The sequence below is a fragment of the Orbicella franksi genome, chromosome 11 (assembly GCF_964199315.1).
Source record: "Orbicella franksi chromosome 11, jaOrbFran1.1, whole genome shotgun sequence".
Lineage (NCBI taxonomy): Eukaryota > Metazoa > Cnidaria > Anthozoa > Scleractinia > Merulinidae > Orbicella > Orbicella franksi.
The window spans coordinates 24,033,880-24,048,879 of NC_138155.1; the positions used below are offsets into that span (position 1 = coordinate 24,033,880).

Genomic DNA, 15,000 nt, shown 5'->3' on the forward strand with positions numbered 1-15,000 from the left:
ACAACGGACCTCCATTCAATTCTAAAGAGTTCAATGAATTTGCAAAGCAAGAAGGATTTCAGCACCACAGGGTGACAGCCCTTCACCCAAGAGCAAATGGAGAAGTAGAGAGATTCATGCAAACCCTAAACAAGACCGAACAAATTGCAAGTCTGCAAGGCAAAAACCGTCTTGAGAGGAGAAATGCGGTTCAAGACATGCTTATCGCCTACAGATCAACACCGCACCCAGCTACAGGAGTTGCACCGTACGAAGCCCTTAAGGGGACACCTGTGAGAACAAAGTTGGATTACATTGAACCTGAACCACAGAGAAATGAGAAGGACAACATCATAGACCGCAGAGATGCAGAATACAAGCAGAAAATGAAGCAACAGAGAGAAGGGAGAAAGACCAGAGAGAAAAATCTGCTACTAGGAGACTATGTGCTTGTCAAGCAACCAAGGAAGAACAAGTGGAGTACACCCTATGAACCCGTGTTCTATGTCGTGTGCAGCATTCCTGGTTCCCAAATAACAGCCAGACGCGTGACAGATGGACGAACAGTTTGCCGAGATGCCAGCCAATTTAAGTTAGCAAATGCAGTAATCAACACCACTGATGAAACCGAGAAGAGTGAGGAAATACAAACACCACAGGCAGTTCCAGACCTTGAGATCCCAGAAAAGGGAACCCCACCCAGTGTACCACCTGTCCCACCAGATACAACGGCAAATGCAGAGAAGCCAAAGGAGCCACCCGGTGTAGAGATAATACTGGAACAAGAAACTGAACCAGAACAAGAAGCAGAGCATAACCAACCAGTGGACAGACCAGCAGTGACGAGACCCAGACGGGAAAGGCGTCAGCCGTCATATTTGAAGGACTATGTGTTAGCTTAACAGTTGATTTAAGTTTCGTTATCGGATTGAACTTTGCTAGAGTTACAAGCTTTTGTTAATTTGGGAGGAATGTAATATCCGTTCCTCTGCACGCAGTGCCAACCTACATTGTATCACGTGATATCGTATTAAATTAGTTCTATCCAACATGGCGTGTGTTCATTGACGATCTTACATTGACTATTTACACAATGCGGTAGAGGAGTTGAACTCGTGACTAGTGAGAACAAATCTATATAGCAGTGGGGTGGAGGATTTGAACCAGGGACCTCCAGATTTCAAATCCAGCACCCTAAACTTCTTGGCCACGCCACTTTCCTAATTCTCCCTCCCTAGCTAATTATCAAGTCTTTATTATGTTAGTCAGTGGTAGATTTCTCTCAGTTTTTACCGACGTGCTTTTTGTGAAATAACCATGTTGTCTGTGTGATAGTTAATGTGCATTAGGGTGGATCATTTAAGAACAAGTTGTTGCACCAAGAGTTCACAACAATTCAAACTCTCATATTCATTTGACCATCAAATGACTAAGGGTTGACACACACTAGGAGAATTAGGTCGCAGGGACAATTGAAACAGACATGTTTTCCTCATTTTTGCATGTTGCATAAGATTCAACTGGTTTGATTTTGTGTGTCATGAATCAGGTACAAAATGATGCAAGTTTTAGATCTGGCATCATAATGTGTTGTAGGTCAAAGTGAACTTCAGGTTAAAATGATAATCCTTTGTCTCTTAACCCTAATTATTCATGGATCATAAATAATTAGGGTTGGAAGACAAAGGAAACTGAGAATCACACATTCTTGTTAAGGGCTGGGCACCGTGCAAATTGACTGTCTGCGAGGATGATTTTGCCCACCTGGATTGACTATCTAATGGAAGGTTTTTCTTATCACGAAATTCAGTACTCCTGCTGAAAATGTTAATGAAACCCTGTTGACCAATTTTTGAAACGGTAGAATGAAGCCAATAGACTAGACAGTGTGATCAGTATGATCAGTGTGCTCAGTGATGTTCATGTTCATCATGAAGTGGTCATTTGAGATCAATAGGATATCCTTGTCATTTGATATTAACTAGAACAAAATATTTCAGTGAGTGGTTTGAGTGGATGGGTATTCATTTGGTGGTTTTTTTTTCATTGTGGAAGTCTGCATAAGTTGCCAACAGTAGTCTTTTCAGAATGTTACCCTCATTGATACTGGCCGATCACACTCTAGAGATGAACAACAATGTTTTCAAGGAGAACGGTTCTTGAGCGGTTAACTTCAACCTTTTTCTGCAGGTTTCTGTCTGTTTTATGCAGTTCATGGTGTCTTGAGGGAGCGGGAATTCGAGCTGTATGCCTATATGGGGGCAATCCTTGTGCTCTTGTCTTATATTATTGTTGATCTCAGCGTCAATTCCCGAACAACTCTGAAATGGGTGAGTACAGTCTAAATGTAGTTCATTGTACAGTCAAACCTTACATGTATGTCAGTAGACACCCTTGAGACTATGACAAAGTTTGTCCTAGGAGAGCTGTCGATGTTTGGAAGAGTAACAATGTAGTCTTGGTATGGTGCTGGGACCAATGATGACCAAGTGTCTGTGTCTGGAGAGGTGTCTGCCTGTAGCTTCTTGAATCATGGCTTTGGTTTTCCCCGGGACACTATGTGCTTAATTTATCTTGCAAGGCTTGTGTGATTTAATAATGTATTGTCACAAAATCATCTATACCCATCCCACAGAGGAGTTTTTGGTTTGAACTTGCCCACTCTGATCCCTCTGGGAATTGGAGCTAAATTCCATACTTCCCTACCCTTCTCTTCCTCAGAAATCCCTGTGACAGGTTTTTTGGATAAATGTAGATATTCCTTGGAACTGGACTGCACAATTCTAGTTTCTTTTTCATTGATAAAACTACAAGAAATGTCATTCCCCCATCCATAAGATGCTCCTCCTAACCATTGGTACATTCGCCAGGCTACATGCCAGTGCGCTGTTAGACTCATGTTTTAACAAACTGCTTTCATTCAGTTCATCCACCTGTCTGTCTGTCTGTGTCAGTCAGTCAGTCAGTCAGTCAGCCAATCAATCAGTCAATCAGTCAGTTAGTCAGTCTGTCAGTCCGTCAATCTATCATTCTGTTAGTCTGTCTGTTTGTCTGTCTATCTGCGTCTGTTCTCCTGTCTGTCTGTTCACCTGTCTGGCTGTGCATCTGTCTGTTGTGTGTCTGCCTGTCTGAGTGTGTATCTGTTCTCCTGTCTGTCTGTCTGTCTGTCTGTCTACGTGCCTGTGCATCTGTCTATCTTGTGTGTCTGACTGATTGACTGTCTGTCTGTTCAACTCTGTGTCTGTCATCCCACATGTATACCAGCCATACCCTTCATATCTTCCATTCAGACACTTATTTTCAGTGCAGAGTGCACTATTGGGATGGTTTGGGGGTTGACGTTGCTAAAGCACTATGGCAATAAGGCACTATGGCACTGTGGAAATAAGGTGTAAACTTTAATGTTTGTTTAATTAATTAATTTCAATTAATTAATTAGGCTAGCAGCAAGGGGGGTTAGGATGGGGTAGGTACTTGTGAGCACTGCGTAAAATGGGTGTTGCATGCACCTACCTTACTTCTTTGATCAGTTCAAAAAGCTATATATTTGTTTCAGAAAGCCCCTTGCTCTCCTTGTGGTACTTTTCTCTTTAGAACAAAACCAGTATTTGCTCTAAATGCGTGCGCAGATTAATAAGCGTTAGTGTCAACTACATACATCAGGTGGAAGATACATTTCATACAAGGTCACACACCAACGTTGAGCGCTTTTCCTTGTGGTAGAACCCTAATAAGTCATACACATGTGTTAATTCTAGCATTGTTAGCACGATACAAGGATGTTACTGTGACTGCGTGTCTTTTGGAATTACGCCTAACTTGGTTCAAGAAATATCATCTATTGTTTCCAAACTACACTAGTGCGTTTATTTCATCCTTTAATTGTCTCCATCAAAGAGACGAAAATGTTCATACCCGCAGCCGAAACTCTCCCGAGTAAGTGGCATTAAAACTTGTCAAATTGAACAAAAAACCCAGGAAACTGCCCAAATATTGCTGCAGACTCCATGGCACCTACTGAAAGCATAAATTTTATCAGTCTTTGAGGGGAATCATTCACCGATGGATATAATCTTGGTCAAGCAGCCTTGTTTACTTTCAATACCTCTCGTTGAAATGCTCCTCAGTTGTATTGATCGATATCAGTGTGTATTTTAAATTTAAGTGGTTTTATTTTTTAACACCAAAGGTGGAAACAGAATGTGCTGTTCCGTGACAGTTTGATAACTAGATTAGTTCCTGTTTATCGGTCAAAAGAAAATTTGCGTTTTAAATAAAGCAAATCGTTCCTCTTCCATTTCTTCATCCGACATTCAACTTTCCTCCATTTGTCTCCAGCTGTGAAAAGAATGCTAACTCATCTTCTGTGTGTTTTCGAGAAAACAAGAGTATTAGGTTACATACCTTTGCGAGGAAAACAAAAGTATCAAGTTACAAACGTTTTCGTGAAGAGTAAAATTGTCACGTTTGCAACTTAAATGTATTATTTAATTTAAAATGAGCAAAAATCGACGTAAAACACCACTGACAGTAAAATTCGAGAGCTGTCTTGACAAACGGTAATTAATTGTAAGTTATTCTTAGACTGTGAATGAAAATACACACATCAAACATACACACTGCTAAGATTATGTCTCATCAAAATCCCTAGCTACTAGCAAGGTCAGTACAAACCAGGAGTGAATGGCAGGGGTTATATAGGAACTGTGTCATGAGTACTGCGTCAGAGCTATTCATTACACTCTGCACTATCTGAGATTGTCTCACTAGTTCCAGATTTGTTTTAACAGGTGAGATTTGCAGCAATTTTACTTCTTGGTACTCTGAACATCTACTTTGTCATCAAGGTTGCTCAGGGTTTTGGGTATTTGGCCTTCAAGACTATTGGAGCTTCAGAGCAGTTACACAGTATGTGAGGTCTTTTGTTGTGACAAATAAATTTATGTATTCAGTTCTTCCAGCAGTTTATATGGTATATACTGAGTTAAGGTCTTACATTCTTTCATATTAAGAGGGTTGCCTCAGGAAATTGAAAGTTTGGTTTGGTTAACTGATTTCTGAGGTTGGATTGATAAAACATGATATTAAGCTTTCTAACCCAAGATGTCTGATCTGACAAATTTGTTAATCCTTAATTGAAAGAAAGATGAAGAAAGACTAGGATTGGAGGGGCAGAGGGAGGAAGCAATTAAGGGAGGTAGTAATTAGGAAGAAGGAAAAAAGAGAAGAAGGGAAAAAATTACAGTAATTATACAAGAGGAGCAGAAAGGAAGTTAGAGACAGGATGGTTAAGAAATAATTGAAGGAAGGAAGGAAGGAAGGGAGATAGGGAGGAATAATTAGACAGACATACAGATAGACAGAAACAGGGAAGTTTTATGTTACCATTATTGTGCACTGATTGTTATTGAAGCTACCAACAAGACATGAAACCATCTCCAGCGCACAATGACAATTTAAACGCACACTTTATTTAACTGGCGATCAACCACTTGTGATTCAATGAGGTTAAAAATGAAACAAATACCAACAAAACAAACTTAAACAAAGCGAAAACAGCGCAAACTAAAACCCATGATAACAACAGAGACTTACATTTGTAACGCGATGCTGGGACTGCTCATAAATGGCTGAGATACGGCAACAAACTGCACTAGAAGCTTAGATTATGGATACAACCCTCGGATCTGCATTGCAAAAACTTAAAAAGGCACTGCCCAAAAGCTATTTGAATAAATTATACGACGAAACAAGCGCCACATTCCAACAAGTAGCACAATACAATACAAAATTTATGTGAAGGTGAATTAATCAACATGACATGAGCGTGGGACAAAGAAAAATTCTGAGTCCCCGACAGGAATCGAACCCATGACCTCCCGAACACCAGGCGCGCGCTCTATCCACTGAGCTGCGAGAACTCATGGAGAGCGAGGTCATTTAATTGAGTTCATATATGACAGGTGTCCTACCTACTGCTAAGATCAACGCTATCAAAGTCATCGTGAGTAGTGATAAGTTAATGAAGATGGTGAATTTTAAGCTTGGTAGTGAAATGTGAAGGTGAATTAATCAACATGACACGAGCATGGGACAAAGAAAAATTACCATTATCGAGCTTAAAATTCACCATCTATATTAATTTATCACTACTCACGATGACTTCGATAGCATTGATCCTAGCAGTATGCAGGACACCTGTCATATATGAACTCAGTTAAATGACCTCGCTCTCCAAGAGTTCTCTAGCTCAGTGGATAGAGCACCTGCCCGGTGTTCGGAAGGTCATGGCTTCGATTCCTGTTCTGGACTCAGAATTTTTCTTTGTCCCACGCTCGTGTCATGTTGACTAATTCACCTTCACATTTCATTACTGAGCTTAAAATTCACCATCTTTATTAATTTATCAATACAAAATTTACTTGCTAAGTAATCGGATGCATAAATAACACCATTTCAAGTTGTTGTGATCTTACAGTTATGTCTTAAACTATTTCAAAAAATTAGACTTCCAGTGCTATTTTCATAGTTCAGTTGGCTTATACATTCTGTTTCTTATATTAAAAGCTTTTTTTCTTACCTCTGTTTGTATTCCAGAAATGTACCGAAGCGCTGGGATGTACTCATGTCTTCTTAAATTTGACCTACAACTTGCAGTGAGTGTGATTTGATATATTTTACAAGTACAGTCTGTTGCTCTTTGTAACTGCTGTTGAGCTCTTTTTTTTATAGATTTCTGAGGTTACAAACACTGTATGTTTGAACCCTGACATTCAAATGTTTTCACAGATGTGCTGAGATTTCGGATGGTTGAAAGGGGGCAGGTCTAATGTTTTAAGTGTGCAGGTTTACCATTAAGCTGAATTCAAATGTCTGTGTCATGTTAAATGTAACTTACTTTTAGTTGGAAGCTAACCATTTGTAAGTCAGTGCTATTTAAACTAACGGAGGGCTACTTAGCTAATTGAAGGAGTTAAGCCTAGTTCACAGTAGCGACAAAACAACATAATTTGACATAAACATAACAACAAAAGAAAGACATTATGTCGTTATGTTACTTTGCGGTGTGAACATGCTGACATAATGACATAATAGCAACATAACAGCATGAACATAACGACATTAGGAAAAAAACAACTGATCTTTTCCTTTATGTCTGTATGTCGATGTTTCACATTACGGACATAAGTGATTATGTCATTGTGTTGAATTGTTAGATGCCATTTATGTCATTATGTCGCTAGTATGAACCAGGCCTACCTGTATTTAAAAATCAGTAGAAACGAGCATAAAACAGACCATTTAGAGTGTAAACCAGCTACTATCTTTGACTTTTTCAAGAGCCTTTTCGATGTCATATTTAGTTCGTATAGTGTGATCGTCCGGGTGAGTGTAGTTCTGAAAAGAACTGTTGTTGGTGACTGACGTTTCGACAACCTGAGAGGAAGTCATCTTCAGAGTCAAGTGAATAGTGTTTGTCAGTCGATGATGTTATAAGTCTGGTCCGTTGAACGTGATTGGTCAGTATAGCCATGATGGTATTGGCTGAAAGACTCGTGTAAAGTTTGTCATTAGTCATTGGTAGGTTTCGATCCGTCTATTGTTAGTCAAATGGGTCGGTTTTTGGTCCATGTATTGTTAAGTCGGTCTGTTAGAAGTCCGTTTGTCGGTTTCGTTTCTGTCGTGGATAAGTCGTTTGTAAGGCGCCGGTAGTTGTTGACATCTGTTAAGAGGCGTTTGTTCTAGGTTAGTGTACCAGCTTTCCAGAGTCAGTCGTTGAAAATAGTTTGTACTGTAGGTTAAGCACTGAGCAGAGTCCCAGTCAATGTTGTGGTTTGTCAGTTGATGATGTACAGCAATGTGATTGTTGGCATCACCATTTCTCGTGGCTCGTTTGTGTTCAGTCAGTCTCGTGTTAAGGTTTCTGCCAGTCTCACCAATGTAGGAAGCCTGGCAGTCGGAGCATTTGATCTTGTAAACTGCTCCCTGTCTGTCGTTAGGTTCGTCTCTGTCTTTCACGTTGGTCAGTAAGTGTCGTAACGTAGTTGTAGGTTTGTGGGCTACACGAATGTTGTAGGGCTGTAGGATCCGTGAGATGGTCTCAGAAGTGCCCTTAATGTAAGGTATAGTCACTGTAGTAACAGGTGTAGGGTTCCTGTTCGTAGTGTCAGCTTCAGTAGGTCGGTAAATGTTTCGTCTAATAAAGTCAGCGTTGTAGTTGTTTTTGTGAAAAACACGTTCAAGGTATCTGTTTTCGTCACGTAAGCTGTCCGATGTGTCACAAACTAGTTGCGCTCGTCTCGTCAAAGTCTTTATAGTCGTGGCTTTGTGTGAAGTCGGGTTGTAGGATGATTCGTCAAGTATTCTGTCGGTATGCGTCGGTTTTCTGTACACTGTCGTTCGTAGTTCGTTGTTGTCGCGGCTTAACAAACAGTCTAGAAAAGGAAGTTTTCCATTTTCTTCAATCTCTTTAGTAAACTGGATTTCGGCGTTCTGTTCGTTTAGGTGGTCGTGAAAATCGTCAATTTCGTCTTTGTGAACGGCGGTAAAGGTGTCGTCAACGTAGCGTAACCAAAGCGGTATCGTTTGTCGGCAAGTTGCAAGGGCGCGTTCCTCCACGTGTTGCATCACAATTTCTGCGACAACAACAGAAACAGGCGACCCCATTGCTGTTCCATGCAACTGTTTGTAGTGTTTACCGTTGTACTGAAAGTAAGTCGATGTAAGGCAAAGGTTCAGTAAGTCCATGATGTCTTCTGTAGGTAACGGTAGTTTAACAGTAGATTGTTGTATAGCAGTCTCGGTACACAAAGACGCCGTTCACAAAAACGAAATTGACGATTTTCACGACCACCTAAACGAACAGAACGCCGATATCCAGTTTACTAAAGAGATCGAAGAAAATGGAAAACTTCCTTTTCTAGACTGTTTGGTAAGCCGCGACAACAACGAACTACGAACGACAGTGTACAGAAAACCGACGCAGATTGTCGAAACCTCAGTCACCAACAACAGTTCTTTTCAGAACTACACTCACCCGGACGATCACACTATACGAACTACTGATACTCCTGGGTTCAAACCATTTACAATGTCATATTTAGCTGATTATCTACTGGCCTGTTCACCAATCAACATTATTGAATCCAGTAGGAGTTGAGATATACCTCTACCCTATCAGCAATATATTATATGACTTTGGTTCAAAGTTTTGCACACATAACAAATAGTAATACAGAGAATCCGAACTGACATCAATTGCCAATTAATCACAAAACATGTGGATATGTTCAATTCTGTTTCCTCTGCAGGTCAGTTTAGCTGTGTTTGTAATCATGAACGTGGCAGATCTTGAACTGCACGACAAAGTCACAGTCGGTGTGGGTGTTCCTACCCAGCTTGCTTGGAGCATTTTGGGTTGGTGTGCAGTAAGTGTCAAAAAAAAAAAAATGTTCTGAACCTTGACTTTGGGAAAGAGCAGTTTTCAATTGGGTATCGTAAAACCAAAATCAAGGTAGTCACTCTAGCCAGTCACATTTTAAAAGGCCACAAACAGACAATACTCTGAACCAATCAAACTCCATGTTAATATACATGTTGCTGATGCAAAGCATAGAAATGTCATGTGAGCGAGTCACAACTGCTTTTGGTTTCACTTCTTATTGGCTCAAAAAGTGGCACAAACTTTTTTAAGCCAATGTGTAGTTCCAGAAAATATCCATACCTCCCCCACGGAAGGGATTTTTTACAAGACCCCCCACCCCTCTGAAAATTCCAGTTAAACTTGATACATTTCTTTAAATTTTTTGGTCATAGAGAACCCCCCACCCTCCAGGAAATTCCAATCCCTTCTGTGGAGGGAGAATGGATATTTTCTGGTACTGCACAATGTAAATGTGAATTACTTTTGAGACTCAAGTGAAAACCATTGTATTTGAAATAGTGTTTATATCTCAGTTAAAGACACTTCAGCGGTTAGCATGTTACCATGTAATTATTCAAATAATTATGAATTTGCAGTATTTTGGTGAGCCTGCAAGGCTAGTGCGGTAGTTGAGTAATGGCATACCCAGAAGCTGATAATACGGTACAAGAGTGCAAAAAGAACAGATTTTTTGAGTGTCATCTTCGAGAAATGTGTTACTGTGATGCACTAATCTGAAAGCCATTCTGACTTACGATGTAATTTTCCTCTCCACCCCCTCCCCCCCCCCTTCCTCCCAAAAGATTACAACTGGCAGTACTTCAATCTGTTATTTGAATTTCCTCCAATGTTTTTTCCCCGAAAGCCTCACTTGCCTGTTGGGCAAGCAGTTGGGACAGTATCTGCTAGCTGAATTGCAAAATCCTCTAGACATGACTTTCTTTGCACATTGAATACATGTTCAAAACTAGCATGCTGAAGTTTTAAGTTTGAAAACAGTATTTTAAGAGTCCTGTTTTTCAGATGAGGAGAGAGATGATGATCCTGGTGTGGATATTTATCCCTCTCAGTTTTGTAGAGCCTGCTTATTTAATCTACAGAATAAATAAGGTATGTTTTCCCATTGTCTTATATTTATTTGGTGTCTTTTTTTTCAAATAAGAAACATTGTATTTAAATAAACATATTACTCTTGACTCACTTTTAATTACTCGAGAGTACAGTGCAGCTGTATCCACCCACGTGTATAAATTATTTATCGGCAATAGATCATTTTCGTATTATCAGTGTTGGACTGGAACTAGCTTGTGACCCACTGAAGCAGGAGGAGTCTTTTCAAATGCAAATGATATCCCTTTTTAATGATCTTCCCCACACGAACCTCTAATTGAATACGGAGAATACAAAAAATGGTTTATTTCATGCTGAGTTCGATCCTGCGGTGGACTAGTATTCCATCCAGGGGATTAGATATACTCCTAGTTGCTTATTACTATGGAAACCAGGATAATCAACCTCTGGCAGCATGGACCACTTAGCCTGATGCAGACTCTAATTATTATTTTGTTAATTATAATTGCAGGTGGCTCATAATTGGACTGAAGACACTAAAGATGGTAAAGATGTTCTTGTTTATTCCTTTCTTGGAGCAGGTGTGTTTTTCAGCTCTGCAGTTTGTTATTACCAGTTTTAAAAGATCAACGGAATTTGGTTATTGCTATCATGGAGTCTGTCTGGACATAGTTTGGGATTTCAATGAGCTAGTGAATGGAGATAATCACAAAGAATCACTGTGACTCTTGAGTCCCGGGGGGGCGGGGGACTCCCATATCAAAGGGTCGGAGATGCTTGTCATCTTGCTTAGGAATATAACTCAAAGCTTCTGGTCTCACTTAGGGTGTTAATGACAGAATGCCACAGGACTGTTTTTGGCAGTCTAAGTATTTTTTAGGGTGCACTCTAAACAATAATAATCAAAGAACACCCTTATTTCTGTTTTTAGGCTCCATTTCCGGCAGTCTCTTGAGTCTGGTCTACTAGCACAGGCTCCTTTCCTGAGCAGCTTGTAATCGAGCCTATTCCATTTTAAGTGGTATCTTTTAGGGGTCAAATAAAGCTTGTCAATGAGCCACGCCCAGATTAGTCTCCTTTAGGGGTTTATTCAGATTTTTCGACAAGCATCCGCAATCTTTTAATATGGGAGTCCCCCACCTCTGGACTCTTGAGCATGATTCATTTATCTATTTTCCTGTTTATTTGTCTTCTTCATATTTGTCTTTTCCCTTAGCATCTTTGGCCTTTATTGTGAGAGTGCTGGTTTTAGTTACCTTGAAATTTGTTGTAAGCAACTTTGGAAAAGGACTCAAAGAAACTGGTGAGTAAGTCACTGCAACCAATAAAGTATGTCAGATGCACTTTGACACTTTGACACGGAGGGGTCGGGGAGAGGGGTCAAAACCCAAAATCCTTCCCGCTGGGGTATTGTAGGTTCGATTTCTGCCGCTCTCTCGTGTCTGGTCTGGAGCAGTGCGGGCTCTTTTCCTGAACAGCTGCTGGGAATCGAACCTAGGGGTATTGATGTTTTCTAAAATGACACAACGTGAAAGTGTTCTTAGGATCTTTAATCTATCTTCTGCTGATTTTCTTATGCCAACATGCAAAGCCAATCCATTTTGCTTCAGTTAATACATGCATCTAACAGCCCTGTCAAGATGTTTTATAGTAGTAAGTGGGATAACAGATTATTAATATGCATCTACAAATTAGTCTTGGTCCCCCTGACTAGAAGGGGATCATGAGAAAACAAAGTGTTACATAGCAAATAATTAACAATTATTGGACGAGGTTGAGCAAAATATTGTGATTTGTCAGCGGGGAGCAGATTAATTATTTGTCGAAGCTGAAGGCTGAGGCAAATAATTGATCTGCAAGACACTGACAAATCATGATATTGTGTGAGAATCGACTGCAATAATTGTTTTGTCATCTGATCACCAAGTGTGTTTTCATATTTTAATCACTATCTGACAGCTCAGGGAAGCGATCTGCCATTTTTCACTTGAGAAACTGGTTTCAATAACGAATGGGCTCAGCAGAATAGTATTTGGAGCAAAACACGTTTAGACAGTACAACGCATGAGCAGACCATTACACGAAGGCAGTTATTTGCAGGTCACGTGGTGGTCTCTTGGCCAATGGAAAGAAAGAAAAATATGCTTCAAATGATAATATTGATTGTAGGTTGCAACATTGCTGCATGCGAGCATGGCTTTGGTGGAAGTGTGTCAACTATCATTAACTTTCATATTTGGCCATGTGAAGTGTACCCTTTCTTACTATGGATTCTCATTATAGTAAATGAAACTTTAATGCCCACTGTGCTGTTCCAGGAAATATCCATACCCCTCCCATGGTGGATTTTTGTTTTGACTCCCTACCTCCCTATTCCACTGGAAAGTTCAGTTTTGGTTAATACTTCCCTATGAAAATTTAGCTTTTGAGACCCCCCTTCTGCCAAGTATTTCCAATAATCTTCCTTGGGGTGGGTGTGAATATTTTCTGGAACTCACACATTGACAGTTAGTGGTTTTTCATGTCTGGGATAATATTATCTTCTTTTACTGTCAGTCTTCAATCTGCCTGTGACTGGAAATGAACCACCGCATTTTCCAAGAAAAAGAAGCACAGCAAAGTTTTGTGGAATAGTTGTCCGTGGACCATTGGGGTGAAAACCAGTACAATCTGGCAGCTTCAAATATTGAATATACTGTGTTGTTAATATTAACAGTCTAGAAACCACTGTGTTATTCAAAAGCCTTGGGACACTTCAACTTTTTGTTCTTTGTCTGCGCCACCCCACCTTTCTCCTCTCTTGGTTCATCCAACTGACTGTGGCAATGTTGTGTTCAATAGACAATTACTCCTCCCTTCTCAGAAAGACTTAAAGGGTTGCTCATTTGATACATATGGGTTATTGACCAAACGTGAATTCAAGATGGCTGAGATATTGGCCAAGTTCTTTTTTTGAGTGTATATGGATCGAGATGGAGGTAAGCTCCAATAAAATCGCGAAAAAAAGAATGAGGCCACTATTCAGCCGTCTTGACCGAGCAAGTTTGGCCAGTAAAAGATTAATTATATGGCTTTTGGGGAAATTTGGTTCATCTTGTCTGCCCATAGAACTAGCCATATAATAAACTTGCATAGCATCAACCATTAAGTACAGTTTTTATTATGGACCAACCAGTCTGTGCAAAGATGTTGGCGATTCTTGGATCACATTGATGAGGGCTTTGCCTCTAGTTGGTGATCTCTGATGTGTCCCAAGGATAAATTAAGTTATAGTTAGTAACTCATAAAGTAAAGGAACAGTTGGTGAATTAATGAATTGAGTTAATTAAGTTGACAAGATAGGATACCAGCATATAAAATTCAAAGTTGTGTTTAGAGGGCTATAGTTGGTGGTCAGATAGTTTTTAGACACTTTGGGTATAATCTTCTTTACCTGCCTTCGAATGCAACTCTGATAACTGCTGCTTTAGAAAAATGTCTCCTTTGCAAAAGAAATATCCTAATGTAGTCGAGATTTTAGTGTTATCTTTTTTGTTACGATTGATTTTAGATTATTTTTATACAAAAGCACAATTTAGTATTAAATGCTATTATTATATTTAACATAGATTATTTAGCATAGATTATTTAGCATAGATTATTTAGCATAGATTATTTAGCGTAGATTATTTAACATAGATTATCTAGCATAGATTTATATGGAAGTAATTTGGCTAAAAGTACAATTCAGTTTTGTATCCGAGACACAAATAAATTAAAGCATGTTATGAAATATACACGTATTAGAAGTTGTGTAAGTTATAATAATATTAACTGAGGCAACTTTAAAAAATAATTCATAGTCCAGTTTCTATAATAAAGGTAGGTTGTAGAAATATTTAGCAATTTTTTTGTTGTACCAATGCGTGCTATTAACAATTGCAGCAATGGATTAATTTTGATTGGTTTAGCAGTCATGGGATTTCAGCCAATATAACATGCCTGAAAAAGGTCTATGGAAATCGCATACCATCTCGCACTTGTTGAGTGGGAGATGACTGGCCAACTTGCCATCTAATATCTTATGTGCTCTTGGAATAACTGTTAATTGTTTTAGAGTTAATGTGTTTATCTGTGTCATAATAAATATTACAATGGTGAATCAATTAATACTGAGTGTTTAAAATAAGTTGCTGTTTTAAACACAGCAAGTCATGTCACCTATTTATAGGCAAAACTTAGACTCACTAAAACAATAAACAACGCTTTTGCAGGACTTGTTTAAGACTCTTTTGCTGTATTCTCTGAGAGGAATGTTGTCTGTCATAAATAAACGATAATCTGCCTAGATTTATGACATTTGCAGTACAGCTCCCTTCTCTTCTCTTTTAATTTTCATACAAATTATTTACAGTGAAGCTGTGCATCTAAAGTAGCCTGTGAACAGGCTCTCAAGGTGATCGAAGATGGGGCAAGGAGAAAACAGGGAGAAAGTAGACAGAAGAGAGAGGAGGGGAGACGACGCCCCAACTCCCACCCTATTTCCC

At 39.4% G+C, this 15,000-nt stretch overlaps 1 protein-coding gene across 1 annotated transcript in view; it reads left to right on the top strand.

The window, feature by feature from the left end:
* LOC145460588 (uncharacterized) overlaps positions 1 to 13,468 on the top strand; it is a 25,321-nt gene extending 11,853 nt beyond the window's left edge. The window contains exons 3-10 of the mRNA XM_081445450.1: positions 2,170 to 2,309; positions 4,770 to 4,887; positions 6,577 to 6,635; positions 9,291 to 9,407; positions 10,427 to 10,513; positions 10,986 to 11,055; positions 11,691 to 11,777; positions 13,031 to 13,468. Coding sequence (XP_081301576.1) covers positions 2,170 to 2,309; positions 4,770 to 4,887; positions 6,577 to 6,635; positions 9,291 to 9,407; positions 10,427 to 10,513; positions 10,986 to 11,055; positions 11,691 to 11,777; positions 13,031 to 13,131 — 779 coding nt within the window. The 3' untranslated portion in view covers positions 13,132 to 13,468. The remainder of the gene's footprint in view (positions 1 to 2,169; positions 2,310 to 4,769; positions 4,888 to 6,576; positions 6,636 to 9,290; positions 9,408 to 10,426; positions 10,514 to 10,985; positions 11,056 to 11,690; positions 11,778 to 13,030) is intronic.
* The last annotated feature ends 1,532 nt before the right edge of the window (positions 13,469 to 15,000 follow it).